This window comes from Sorex fumeus, unplaced genomic scaffold (assembly GCF_029834395.1).
Source record: "Sorex fumeus unplaced genomic scaffold, SorFum_2.1 ptg000039l, whole genome shotgun sequence".
NCBI classification, from domain to species: Eukaryota; Metazoa; Chordata; class Mammalia; order Eulipotyphla; family Soricidae; genus Sorex; species Sorex fumeus.
In genome coordinates, this window is record NW_026606096.1 from 1,500,973 (window position 1) to 1,513,182 (window position 12,210).

At 58.0% G+C, this 12,210-nt stretch overlaps 1 protein-coding gene across 14 annotated transcripts in view; it reads left to right on the plus strand.

Moving 5' to 3' along the window:
- The window catches only part of NFASC (neurofascin), a 174,727-nt gene that overhangs the window by 137,771 nt on the left and 24,746 nt on the right, over positions 1 to 12,210 (plus strand). For 7 of the 14 annotated variants that reach the window (XM_056118921.1, XM_056118929.1, XM_056118930.1 and 4 more), the window contains 11 exons: positions 3 to 169; positions 267 to 414; positions 1,685 to 1,809; positions 2,442 to 2,486; positions 3,255 to 3,356; positions 3,597 to 3,794; positions 4,908 to 4,978; positions 5,982 to 6,204; positions 7,967 to 8,082; positions 10,110 to 10,314; positions 11,278 to 11,400. In XM_056118921.1, the coding sequence (XP_055974896.1) occupies positions 3 to 169; positions 267 to 414; positions 1,685 to 1,809; positions 2,442 to 2,486; positions 3,255 to 3,356; positions 3,597 to 3,794; positions 4,908 to 4,978; positions 5,982 to 6,204; positions 7,967 to 8,082; positions 10,110 to 10,314; positions 11,278 to 11,400 (1,523 nt within the window). The remainder of the gene's footprint in view (positions 1 to 2; positions 170 to 266; positions 415 to 1,684; positions 1,810 to 2,441; positions 2,487 to 3,254; positions 3,357 to 3,596; positions 3,795 to 4,907; positions 4,979 to 5,981; positions 6,205 to 7,966; positions 8,083 to 10,109; positions 10,315 to 11,277; positions 11,401 to 12,210) is intronic. The other 7 variants (XM_056118924.1, XM_056118932.1, XM_056118933.1 and 4 more) reach the window with 3 other exon arrangements.

Consider the following 12,210-nt stretch of genomic DNA (forward strand, 5'->3'; position numbering starts at 1 on the left):
AGGTTTAAGAATGGGCAGGGAAGCAACCTGGACGGCGGCAACTACCACGTCTACGAGAACGGCAGCCTGGAGATCAAGATGATCCGCAAGGAGGACCAGGGCATCTACACCTGCGTGGCCACCAACATCCTGGGCAAAGCCGAGAACCAGGTCCGCCTGGAGGTCAAAGGTAAAGGAGAGGCCTGGGGGAAGAAGACCATCCCCTGGGAAGGCCCCCACGCTGTGGACAGAGGTGAGTGGGCAGAGACACCCTGATGTTTTCCTAGACCCCACGAGGATCTTTCGGATGCCGGAGGACCAGACAGTCACTCGGGGGAGCACGGTGCAGCTGGAGTGCCGGGTGAAGCACGACCCTTCCCTTCGGCTCTCTGTGTCCTGGATGAAGGACGACGAGCCGCTCTACATTGGAAACAGGTCTCTGCTCACTCCACTCCTGAAAAGGGTCGGGATGTGTGTGTGTCCTGCCCCCCCCCTCTCTCTCTCTCCCTCTCTCTCTCTCTCTCTCTCTCACACACACACACACACAAACAAACACACGCTCACACCCTCCTGGGAAGGGTCGAATGCTCCCCCCCCCACACACACACACATACAGACACATGTTATGCTCACTCTTCTTGGGAAGAGTTGGATGCCCGCTACCCCCTCTCACACACACACACACACACACACACATAGAAACACCTGCTCACCCTCTTCCTGGGAAGGGTTGGATGTACCCCCCTCCCCGACCCCTGCAACACCACACACACATGCACACATGCACACACACACACACACACACACACACACACACTCACACATGCTCATTCCCTTCCTGGGAAGTGTTGGGACCACCCCTCCCCTCCTCACTCCCCTCCCCCAACACACACACTGCCTATGCTCTTGATGAACACGGGTCCAAGGAGCCTGCATCCTACATGTCACTGCTGAGGAGGCCTTGGCGGCCCCCTCTCCTGTCGGGAAGACACCCCCTCCACCCTGTGCCCTCTCCCATCCACTCCCACTCCTCCCCTCTCTCCCCTACTGTTCCCTGCTTCTCACTCTCCCCTCATGCCTCCTTCCTTCCCTCCCCCTTTCTCTGCCCTGCTTCCCAGCAGGGCCCCCCTCATCTCAGCCCTGCTTGCCCCGTGCCCCAGTTGCCGGACGAGGGCAGGGTGGGCCAGCGACCAGCACCATGATGGGTAGTGTGACTTCTGCCCTGCCTCATGCCTGGCACACTTCTGGAGCGCTTCTTGCCAGTTCACCCCAGATTTAGATTTCAGGGGTGTGTGGGAGGACCCCCCGGCATTGTGAGAGTTCCTGAAACTCAGCAGGGAGCTGGGCTGGGTGGAGTCAGGTTCCCTTGCTCAGGGATGTGCCGGGGGCTTCGGGCACTCAGCTGCTGTTCATGCTCTGGCCCTGTCTTTCTGAGGAGCCCAGCCCCAGGCCCGAGTCTGGGTGCAGAGACTGCTGTGGGTCCCCATCTGCCATTTGGGACTAACTTTGCCGTGATTTCGGAGGGTGGCACAGCCCAGGCCACTGGGGGTTCAGGAGAAGAGAAGATTTTCAGCTACCCTGGAAGCTTGTTTCCCCTCCTGCCCCAGGGCTGCCAGCCTTTGGGGTTCCCCTCTGTCTCCCCCTGCTCCATGACCCTGCTGTCCCTGCATGCCTCCCATCTGCTTCTCGCATCGGTTCTCTGCAGGATGAAGAAGGAAGATGACTCCCTGACCATCTTCGGAGTGGCTGAGCGGGACCAGGGCAGCTACACCTGTGTGGCCAGCACTGAGCTGGACCAAGACCTGGCCAAGGCCTACCTCACTGTGCTAGGTAACTGCCGTGCCCGCTCCGGCCCGGCTGTCCCACGTCGCTCACTGGGGCCTGGCCTGGGCCTCCTCCCCTTAGGAAGGCTGGGAAGCTGCTCCTCTCAGAACGTGCCTGGACCACGTCACCTCCCGAGGGACACCACTCACTCGCCCGGAGTCTTCACTGAGAGGGCCCCCAAACAGTGGGAAAGTGAAAGGAGATTCTTTTTTCTGGTTTGTTGTTTTGGAGCCATTGGTGCTCGGGGGTCTTGCTCCTGGCTGAGGATCAAACCCAGGCCAGCTGCATGCAAGACAAGCACCCGACCCACTGTATTCTCCCACCAGTGCCCAGATGTTCTCACTGTGGTGAATTTCACCAAGTTTGCAGCTCACTCTAAACCCCTTAGTCGGTTAAAGGGTCTTCATCGAGGTGGGATTAAATTCTACGTTTCTCTCTTCAACAAGCTCTGTGAGCCTTCCTGCTGGGATTTCAGGGTTCTGGGCGCTAGCAAGGTGGCCCCATCCTGGCCAGGAGGGGAGGGGGAAACTGTGCCTCAGCCTAGCCCAGCCTTTCGGGTGGCGCTGCCCCTTCCCGTCCTTCTAGAACCAGTCTCCCGGCTAACATGCTAACCTGGATAACTGCTTCTGCCTTTGCAGCTGATCAGGCTACTCCAATTAACCGTTTGGCCGCCCTGCCCAAAGGTAATTCTTACTAATCATGGGACCCTCACTGAGCCTTGTCGGTGCCGGGAGAGTGGCGTGGAGGACAGGCCGTGCTGGGTGTGGGCACGTGGGTGGCACTGTCCGTCCTGCAGGCTGACTCATGCCCGGCCCTGTGCCGGGATCCCTATTCCTTCCGGTGAGCTCGGAAGCCTCATGGCATAGTCGCACCCAGCCCTCTCTCACATGCTCTCCTGTCTCTTGGGGTGACCCGCACTGTCCCCCCACTGGCTTGGAGTTGCTTCGGGGCACCTGTTACGCTCCTTTCCTGTCCTCCAGGCTGCTGTGGGACCCCTTCCTGCCCCACATGCCCCTTTAGGACCCTTCCGTCCTGTCCTGTATATGCAACTTTGGGACCTTCTTGTCCTGCCTCACCTGTGACGTGGGACCCTCCCATCCTGCCCCACACATGCGGTTGTGGGACCCCCTCTGCACCCTGTACATGTAGCCATGGGTCTTTCCCATCCTGTCCCATATGAGGGGGCTCGGGGTCTCAGGATGGGGAGCAGCTCAGCCTGTCCCCGCCAGCCAGGGGGCACTGATACCCCTAAAGAGCCCCCGGCAGTCTGGAGCCCCCACAAGGAGCCCACCCTACCTGCATTGGAAGCCTGCTGGGCCCCATATCTTCCATGGCCGCTGAAGACTGGGGTGGTCTCAGTGTGCCCACATCAGTGGGGCTGGTTCCTGCTCAGCGTGACCTGCCTGGGCCAGCGGCTCTAACTAGAAACTACCTGGTTTGTCACCCCCCAGGACGACCAGACCGACCGCGGGACCTGGAACTCACCGACCTGGCCGAGAGGAGCGTGCGGCTGACCTGGATCCCGGGGGACGACAACAATAGCCCCATCACAGGTCAGCAGGGGCCACCTGGGTGTTCAAACTTTGTGCAGGTTGCTGGCCCACCGTGCCGTCCAGAGTCCTGTGGTCTGGGCTGTTCACAGCTGGGCCCCAGCTTCCCTGTCAGTGTCTGCATGAGAATCCTCCCCCTGGCTCTGCCTGCCGGAGGGACAGAGGATATTGTCCTGTTGAATAGAAGCCACCGGGACCCACCAACCCGACTCCCACAGCGCCCTATCCTCCTTGCCCATTCAGACTATGTCGTCCAGTTTGAAGAAGACCAGTTCCAGCCGGGGGTCTGGCATGACCATTCCAAGGTCCCGGGCACTGTCAACTCAGCCGTCCTCCAGCTGTCTCCCTACGTTAACTACCAGTTCCGAGTCATCGCTGTCAACGAGGTCGGGAGCAGCCACCCAAGCCTCCCGTCGGAGCGCTACCGGACCAGCGGGGCAGGTGAGTGAAGGGGCTGACGAGTCTAACACCCTGAGCTGTGTGTCTCCCACCCCCACACCTCAGCCACCTGGATTTGGGCAAGTCATTCATCCTCTCCAAGGCCCAGCTCAGTTTGTGGCTTTTATGAGAATTGTAGCACTGTAGCACTGTCGTCCCGTTGTTCATTGATTTGCTCAAGCGGGCACCAGTAACATCTCCATTATGAGACTTGTTGTTACTGTTTTGGGCATATCGAGTACACCACGGGGAGCTTGCCAGGCTCTGCCGTGTGGACAGGATACTCTCAGTAGCTTGCCAGGCTCTCTGAGAGGGACAGAGGAATCGAATCCGGGTTGGCTATGTGCAAGGCAAATGCCCTACCCACTGTGCTATCGCTCCAGCCCACTTATGAGAATTATATTCCAAAATGCAATTACCACCAAGGCCTGGCTCCATGTTAACACCTATAATGTTACCTCACTGTGTCCCTGTGACAGACTTTAGTCCTAAGTCATAATGACCTGCCCTCATGGGATACGTGGTAACAAAGACATCATATCGTATTTTTTTCCCCTAATGCATCTGGGTAGTGTTTATGTTTCTGAAACCACACCAGCTCCTGAGGGCAGAAATTTTCCCTGAAGGACTCCGATGCCAGGGATAAGCAGGGTGGCACCAGACGTGTTTAGTACCCATCCACAGGAGAGACGAGCCACTTTGAGTGGGGTGTACTGCCCACTCAGCATGTGGAGAGCCACGCAGAGGAGGAATACTGCCTGTGAGGGGTTGAATCTCAGGAGAGGGGCTGGGACAGGACTCGGGGCAGGAGCATGTGCCTGCCTGCCAGAGTCCTGAGTTCAATCCCCGGTTCGCACCAAGCTGGGAAGTGGGCCCTGAGCACCTCCGCATATGCCCCCAAAATTAAACAAGCAGCCCCTTTGGGGGGGGGGTCGTGTAGCAGGGAAGGCGCATTAGACAGGAAGGGGTCGCCACATGGCTGCAGCTGCCACAGACTGGAGTTTGTGTGGGGATGATGAGGGAGAGAGCTGAAAGGAACCTTCAGGTCAGGGAGAGGCTGAACATGACCTGGGGAGGCACAGGTGGGCCTTGAACGTGTGTTCTTCTGTGTCCCAGCCCCGGAGTCCAACCCCACCGATGTGAAGGGAGAGGGGACTCGGAAGAACAACATGGAGATCACCTGGACGGTAAGGCCGCTTGGTACAGGGGGCAGCGGGCCGAGCTGGGGTCCCCTTGTTTCAGACTGGGGACAAGGGCAGAGATGATAGCTACATGGCAGAGGTGATGGCCACTGGCACACACCAGAGCAATCTTCAGAGAAAGATTCCTGGGACTGTTGAGGGTGTCAGCTGGAACCCCAGAGCTGCCCTTGACTGTGTTCTGGATCCCTCTGAGATCTCGGGGCCTGGGGAGGGACCCCATCTGAGATGACTGCAGTGTGGGCCCCCAGTCCAGTTGGGACATGGATTGAAGGATTCAAAAGTCTCCCTGCGGCCCGAGGTTGTAGCAGTCCCATCTTCACAGTGGCTTTCTGGTGTTATTCTAGGCCAGAATTAGGAGATGTGGTTCAAAATTACTTCTTCACTCTCCTTCCAAAGCTGAGATGCAGACTCAGCCCCAGTGAGCTTCCCAAGGAGATGGTAGGGGCCCCAGCAGTGTCTGCACTGCTGAGGGCCTGAACCCCCCTGAGTGGAGCAGGGCCCTTCCTGTAACAGCCTGGTTCTTGGTGAACAGCTCTGGTTGCAGGGGTGCCCAGGCACTGCCCTTAAGGCTGCAACATTGGCTGACCCCTACTGACCCTGTAAGACACACTTGTGTTGGGGATACCCCAAATCCACTCCAGCACGTTGAAAAGCTAGCATAGGTAGGCCATGGCTTGTATGACCCCCTGGGGTCATTGTTCTGTCTCAGCCACACTTTTTTGGTGTGACCCCGGTGCTTGACCCTGGGGAGATGCCCACTCCCTGTGCCCGAATGGGTGAGAGTGGTCCAGGTGACTTGACTTTGGACACAGGAAATCTCCACAGGAAGACACTTTACTGGGCCTCTGACCTTCTCTGGGGAGGGGATGTGCTCGCCACAACTCAGCACATCTCTGAACAGTGAGGGGCAGCTGGGGAAGGGGCCCGGCACAGATGGGCCGACCCCCACCTGCTCCCACTCCATCCCGTGCCTGTCTCTTCCGCCCAGCCCATGAACGCCACGTCCGCCTTCGGCCCCAATTTGCGCTACATTGTTAAGTGGCGACGGAGAGAGACTCGTGAGACCTGGCACAATGTCACCGTGTGGGGCTCCCGCTATGTGGTGGGGCAGACCCCAGTCTACGTGCCGTATGAGATCCGAGTTCAGGCCGAAAATGACTTTGGGAAGGGTCCTGAGCCAGACACGGTCATCGGCTACTCAGGAGAAGATTGTGAGTAACCCCGTCTGCCGCCACCCCACTGCCCCTCCAGGTTACACCCCCAGGTCTAGAAGGACAGAAAAATCCCACCATGATCTGGAGCAGGCAGGCCACAGAGAATGTGAGGGCAGAACTCTTCCCACCCATAAAACTCCATATCTATGATGTGACCCCCAGAGGGCCTTAGACCCAACATGTGACTCCCAAGGGCCTTAGACCCACCATGTGATGTCAAAGGGCCTTAGACCTACCATGTTATCCCTGAAGGGCTTTAGACCCACCATGTGACCCCCCGGAGGGCCTTAGACCCACCATGTGATGTCAGAGCACCTTAGACCCACAATGTGAGAGAGAGCAGATCTGTTCCCACCCAAATGTTCCTTGAACCATGAGCAGCCATGACTAGCCCAGCCCTCGTCTCTGTGCCTGGGAAGGGGCCCTGAGCGGGCCAGACCTCACCTGCACTGCAGCAGCAAACACTGAGCTTGAGGACCGAGCCCCAGTGTGTCTCCCTCACTGCGAGCTCTGAGAGAGAGCTCAGAACCCTTCACCCCGAAGAGCCGGGGAGACTCCAGCACAGGAAGCAGACCCACAAGACAGAGTTCAGCCCTGGTGGGGAGAGAAGGTGGTGGGCCCCTGAGTAGCAGGAAGTAGACCAACCGCTGTCAAGATTCCCCCGTGCTGCTCTCAGCCCTCGGAGTTACCATTCAACGGTTAAGGACTTGCCTTCTATGCAGCTCACCCCAGTTTGATCTCTGGCATTGCCTGTGGTCCCCCGACCACCACTAGGGGTGATCCCTGAGCACAGAGCCAGGGCTAATCTCTGGGCATAGCCAGGTGTGCCCCCAAGAGGAAAAAGAACTCGGGAGAGTGACCCCAGGCATGCCACTAGGATTCCGACCGTTCCTGGAAGTAAGTGCCTGGCATCTGGGATGTCACTCGCACCATCCCCAGCACATCCCCCAGGAGGCTGCTGTGCATAGCAGATTGTGCTTGTGCCTGGAGTTTGCTCCAGGCAGAGTTCATAGGGGTGATGCGGGGGACCAACAAGGTCACCAAGTCCACTGCTGGGGTCAGGAGCGCAAGGTTCCTGATAAAGCAATGGAAGAAAGTGAGGCTTGAGTCTGCACCCCACCTCCATTGAACCCGCTTGGCAGGGGGCAGCAGGGCGCTCACCCACCCTGCTGTGATCCCCTCTGTGGGCGGGAGACTGAAGGGAGGGTCCGCATGGAAGTGTGACCAGCAGCACCTGGTCAAGACCATTAGGGACTGGCCCCTAGTTTCCATTCCAGCCATCTACCCCGCCCCCCCAGAACGTGTTTGGGGGAATCCGAGGGGATGGTGGGGAGACTCTGTGGGGGGGTGCCGCGAACCACTGAACTGTGGTGGGGGGGACAGTGAGGCACCCCAATCAGTGAGGGTGACCTGGGGGAGGAGGGTCACCCCGTCATCTGCCTCTCCCGCCCTGAGGGAGCGTCTCCTCCGTGGACAACCCCCAACCTGTGGGGAGGTGGCATAACAGCGCAGGGCAGAGACGCAGCACACGAGGTGCTCTTTCCCCCATGTGGGCAGCCCTCCCACCTGGACACCTCTGTCGCCTCCTAAGCAGCCCCTTCAGGTAGCTCTGAGGGACCTGCTCTAGCCCTGCCCTCCAGGAATGCCCTGGGTGCGGGGTCCAGGGTGGGTGGGGATCCTGGCTCCAGAGGACGCGGGGGCCTGGCGTGCAGGGGCCAGCCTGCCTGCGTAACCAGAGCTCTGTCCCCACACCTTACAGATCCCAGGGCTGCTCCCACTGATGTTAAAATCCGGGTCCTCAACAGCACAGCCATCAGCCTGCAGTGGAACCGCGTCTACTCCGACACGGTCCAGGGCCAGCTCAGGGAGTACCGAGTGAGGAAGCCAGTCCATGCCCACCTAACCACCCGGCTCACTAACCGGGGCAAGGGGGTGCCAAGGGTGGGCAAGGGGAGACCGGAAAGAATCCTGGGGGTCTCCGTTAGATTCCAGAGTGGATTCAGGAAGATAATGTCTAGGATTCATTTATATATGTATATAAATCCCAGAATCCTAGACATTTTAGAATCAGAGACACATGCATCTAAATACACATGCGTGTATATACACACTAGGATTCATATATATAATAATTGCTAGACATTATAGAATCTTAGACACATATACATACACATATACATGTATACACACTAGAATTTATGTATAGTTCCTAGACATTGTAGAATCCTGGGCTCACATACATGAATCCAAACATTACAGAATCTTAGACACATACATATATACACAGTATAATTCATATGCATATAGGGATTCCTAAACATTACAGAATCCTAGACAAGCACACACTATCATTCATATATATGTATAAATATATATATAAAATGAATCCTAGATATTAGACAGACACGCACACAGTTGTGTCCTGCAGAAGATCTGTGGAGCTCTGTGTGGAATGGGAGGTATCATGCAGTGCACTGTGGGCTGCACGTGGGAGGGACACATGTCCCTTTAAAGCAGGGTTGAGGCACCGCTGAGCCACACCCCACACTCTCCTAATGGTTCCCGCCACCTGCTTGCTTCACCCAGTCTGACTTCATGAAGCCCCAGCTAACAGGCAGGGCCACGGGAGGGTGCCAGCTTGCCCCCTGGCACTTGCTGCACCCACTGTCCAGCACTGAATTCTCCAGGCTCTCCTGCCAGGAACAGGTTCCTCTTAGAGGCTGTTCCTGCTCGGAAGAGGCTGCTGAGCCGTGGCAGGACACACGGCGAGGCGCTCGGGGCCCAGCTCTCTGAGGAGTTGTCTGGGAAGAAGGGAGTTTGTAGCTTTGGACCACACAGGCCCCGGCACCTCAGAGGTCACAAAAATGGGGTAGAGAGAGAGCCAGAACGGGGCTGGAGAGGCCAGTTTCTTCTTGGGAAATGAGTCTGACAAGAAGGAGAAGGAGGAATGGAGAGACAGTTCAATGGGCCAGAGGTCACCTGTGTGTGCGGGAGGCCCAGGGTCCATCTCCAGCACCACATGCTTCCCTGGGCACCACTAGGAGTAGCCGCCGAGCACCTCCAGGTATGGCCTCCAAACAAAAACAGAAAGAAGGAGGAGGAGGCAGAGGGTGGACATACTTGAGCCAACTCTTTCGTGCTGTTACAGGCTGATCAGTGGTGGTTCTGGCTAAACTCCCAGGGGTCCCCTTTAAGTCTGAACTTCCTCCATTATGGAGGCCTGGGTGACACTGGCTTGGAGATTCCCCAGCTGTTGAGGTCACAGTCTCTCCTCTGCTGGGGACAAAAACCACCTTCCGTAGACCAAGGCCTTGCACCTTGGTCTGGGCACCATTCCCCTCCTATCCAAAGTTCTGCCCACAATCTTCAAAAAATAAACCAAAAAAATAAAGCACAACAAAAACCAAAAACCATTTGGGTCCAAGAGAATCAAGCAGCTTTCTCACGTTCAGACTCCTGGGGTCAGCCGCTCCTGCTCATTTCCCGTCTGCTGCCGAGCTAAACTGTACTAATGCAAGTCAAGGTGACACCGCCCGCCTCTGCGCGCAGAGCACAGCTGCCCGTGGCTGGACCCTGGCTCCTGTGTGTGCTCCTGGCCCAGACTCCCCGAGAGACTGTCCCCCCTGCGGGACCCTCCATCTCAGGGTGGAAGTTTGGCCCACTTCCCTGTTCCCCAGACAAAGAGACATGGCTCGGGATATGCCGGAACCACAAATTCTGATTTGGCATCCGTCCTCACTAGCGGCTAGCAAAGGGGACACTGGGTCCACTCCGTGGGCCTCTCTGTGCCTGAGGAGGGATTCGGGGCCTGTGACAAGCAAGGGAAGACCAGTCACCAGCAGCACCACTAACCACTAACCCGGCCCTGCCGGCTACCCCTCACGGCTGCCTCTGTCCTGAAGGCCTACTACTGGAGGGAGAGCAGCTTGCTGAAGAACCTGTGGGTGTCTCAGAAGAGACAGCAAGCCAGCTTCCCCGGTGACCGCCCCCGCGGCACGGTGTCCCGCCTCTTCCCCTACAGCAACTACAAGCTGGAGATGGTTGTGGTCAATGGCCGAGGCGATGGGCCTCGCAGTGAGACCAAGGAGTTCACCACCCCCGAAGGAGGTAGGTGCGGCCACAGCTCCCGGGGGGGGCAAGACAAGGGGACGGCCCGGACAGCGCCCACTCACCCCCGCGTGGCCTCCAGGAGTGGATGATTCTGAGCTCAAGGGCTCCAGCGTTGGTTTGCACAGAGCACCCAGCCACCGGGGGACCCCTGTCCACCAGCAGGGGGAACCTCAGAAGACCGGAGCTGACCAGATTCCAGAAGGGCTCTGCAGACCCACCGCTGGGCACTGCAGGGACAGCCCCAGCCACCACCTCCAGAGGCGGACACGGCCCCTGGCTTCTTACCAGGACGGCTGGTTCATGCCAGCACCGTGAACCTTCCACACACTCTTGTCCCGGGACTCCAGAGCTTTGATGGATCCGTGGGCCAGTGGGCCTGAGCCTGCCACATTCCCAACTCCTCTTTTTTCTTCTTTCCTCCCTTCACTTCTTCCTCAGCTCCTCTGTCTCATCATCTATTTCTGTCTTTCCCTCCCTCTCACTGGGGTCTCTTCAGCCTCTCCCCTTCACTCCCACCTCTCAAATCCCACTATTCTCATCCTGAACACAGCCAGCTCAGCTCTGAGGTCTGGGCCCACTGCTTGGACCTAGCAGTGAAGCGCCCAGTTGAGGCCCATCCATCCTAGTCACTTCCATCCTAGGACCAGCTCAGGATCTTGTGGGGTGTCCTACAACCAGCTCAGGGCCTTGTGGGGTGTCCTACAATCAGTTCAGGGCCTTGTGGGGAGTCCTACAACCTCACGAGCCCCTCTGTTGCCTGATTTATGGAGCCCCCAGTCCTGCCCCCTTAAACAGCTGAACCTGTTTCCTCAGCCCAGCGCAGCCTGCATGGGGGTGTGGCTCTCCAGGGGGCTGCCTGGGGACAGTGCTTTCATCGTGCTTTATTTCTTGTGTTTCCCTCCACCTACCCACCCTGTCCCTCTCGCCCCTTCTCCCCCAACTCTCCCCTCCTTCCCCAAGTACCCAGTGCCCCCAGGCGTTTCCGAGTCCGGCAGCCCAACCCGGAGACCATCCACCTGGAGTGGGACCATCCGGAGCACCCCAATGGCATCGTGATCGGATACACTCTGAAATACGTGCCCTGTACGTTCTGCCTTCTCCCGCCCGGGTACCCTGGGGAACAGAAACCCCAATCCTCCCGAGGAGCAGAGGTAGACAGTCTGGGGGTGCCGAGACGAGGGGAGGGTCTGTCACAAAGTGCCCCCAGGATGAGAGGAGGCAGATGAGCCCCAATTCCTGCTCGTATGACGCAGCCCAGAAACTTCCACATTCTGCGGTCTCCCGCCCTTGGGGTTCTTAGCGACTCCCACACCTACCTGTGGAGGGGAGTCTGCCACGGTTGACAGCATGTGGGTGAACACACATCCACAGGACATGCATTCAGGGGACAGGCTTCTGTGGGACACTGGGGAACAGCTTGGTCAGGTGTCCTGGAAGGTTCGGAGTGTCCGGAACCTGGACCACTGGAACACTGCCTGCTGACATCACTGGCAGAGCCAGGAACACCTTGAGATTTGAAGCCTCTTGAAGTCAGGGCTGCTGTACCTCCTGGGAAGGCTCAGAGGCCAGGTGTCATGCAGTAGCCAGCTGTGTGCATTTGTGCTGCTCTGTGCTGACCCGGGCCTGGCCTTCCCCTGGAAGACAGCCAGTAGGCCTTTGTACACGGGGGCATTAACTCCCCGAAGCTCCCGAGGTTCCGTGTGAGAGAATGAAAGGAACTTGGGCATCTTGTCCGGCTGGGAGCTATAGGGACTGGACTGTAAACAGTCTTTCCGGGTGGGCCGTCCATTAGCGAGAAGGGGCCAGCGAAAGGAGCTCTAGCCCCAAAAAGCCAGAAGGCAGGGTGCCACATGCAGGCCTGGTCCCACAGCGGGGACAGCAGGTCTCTCCTCC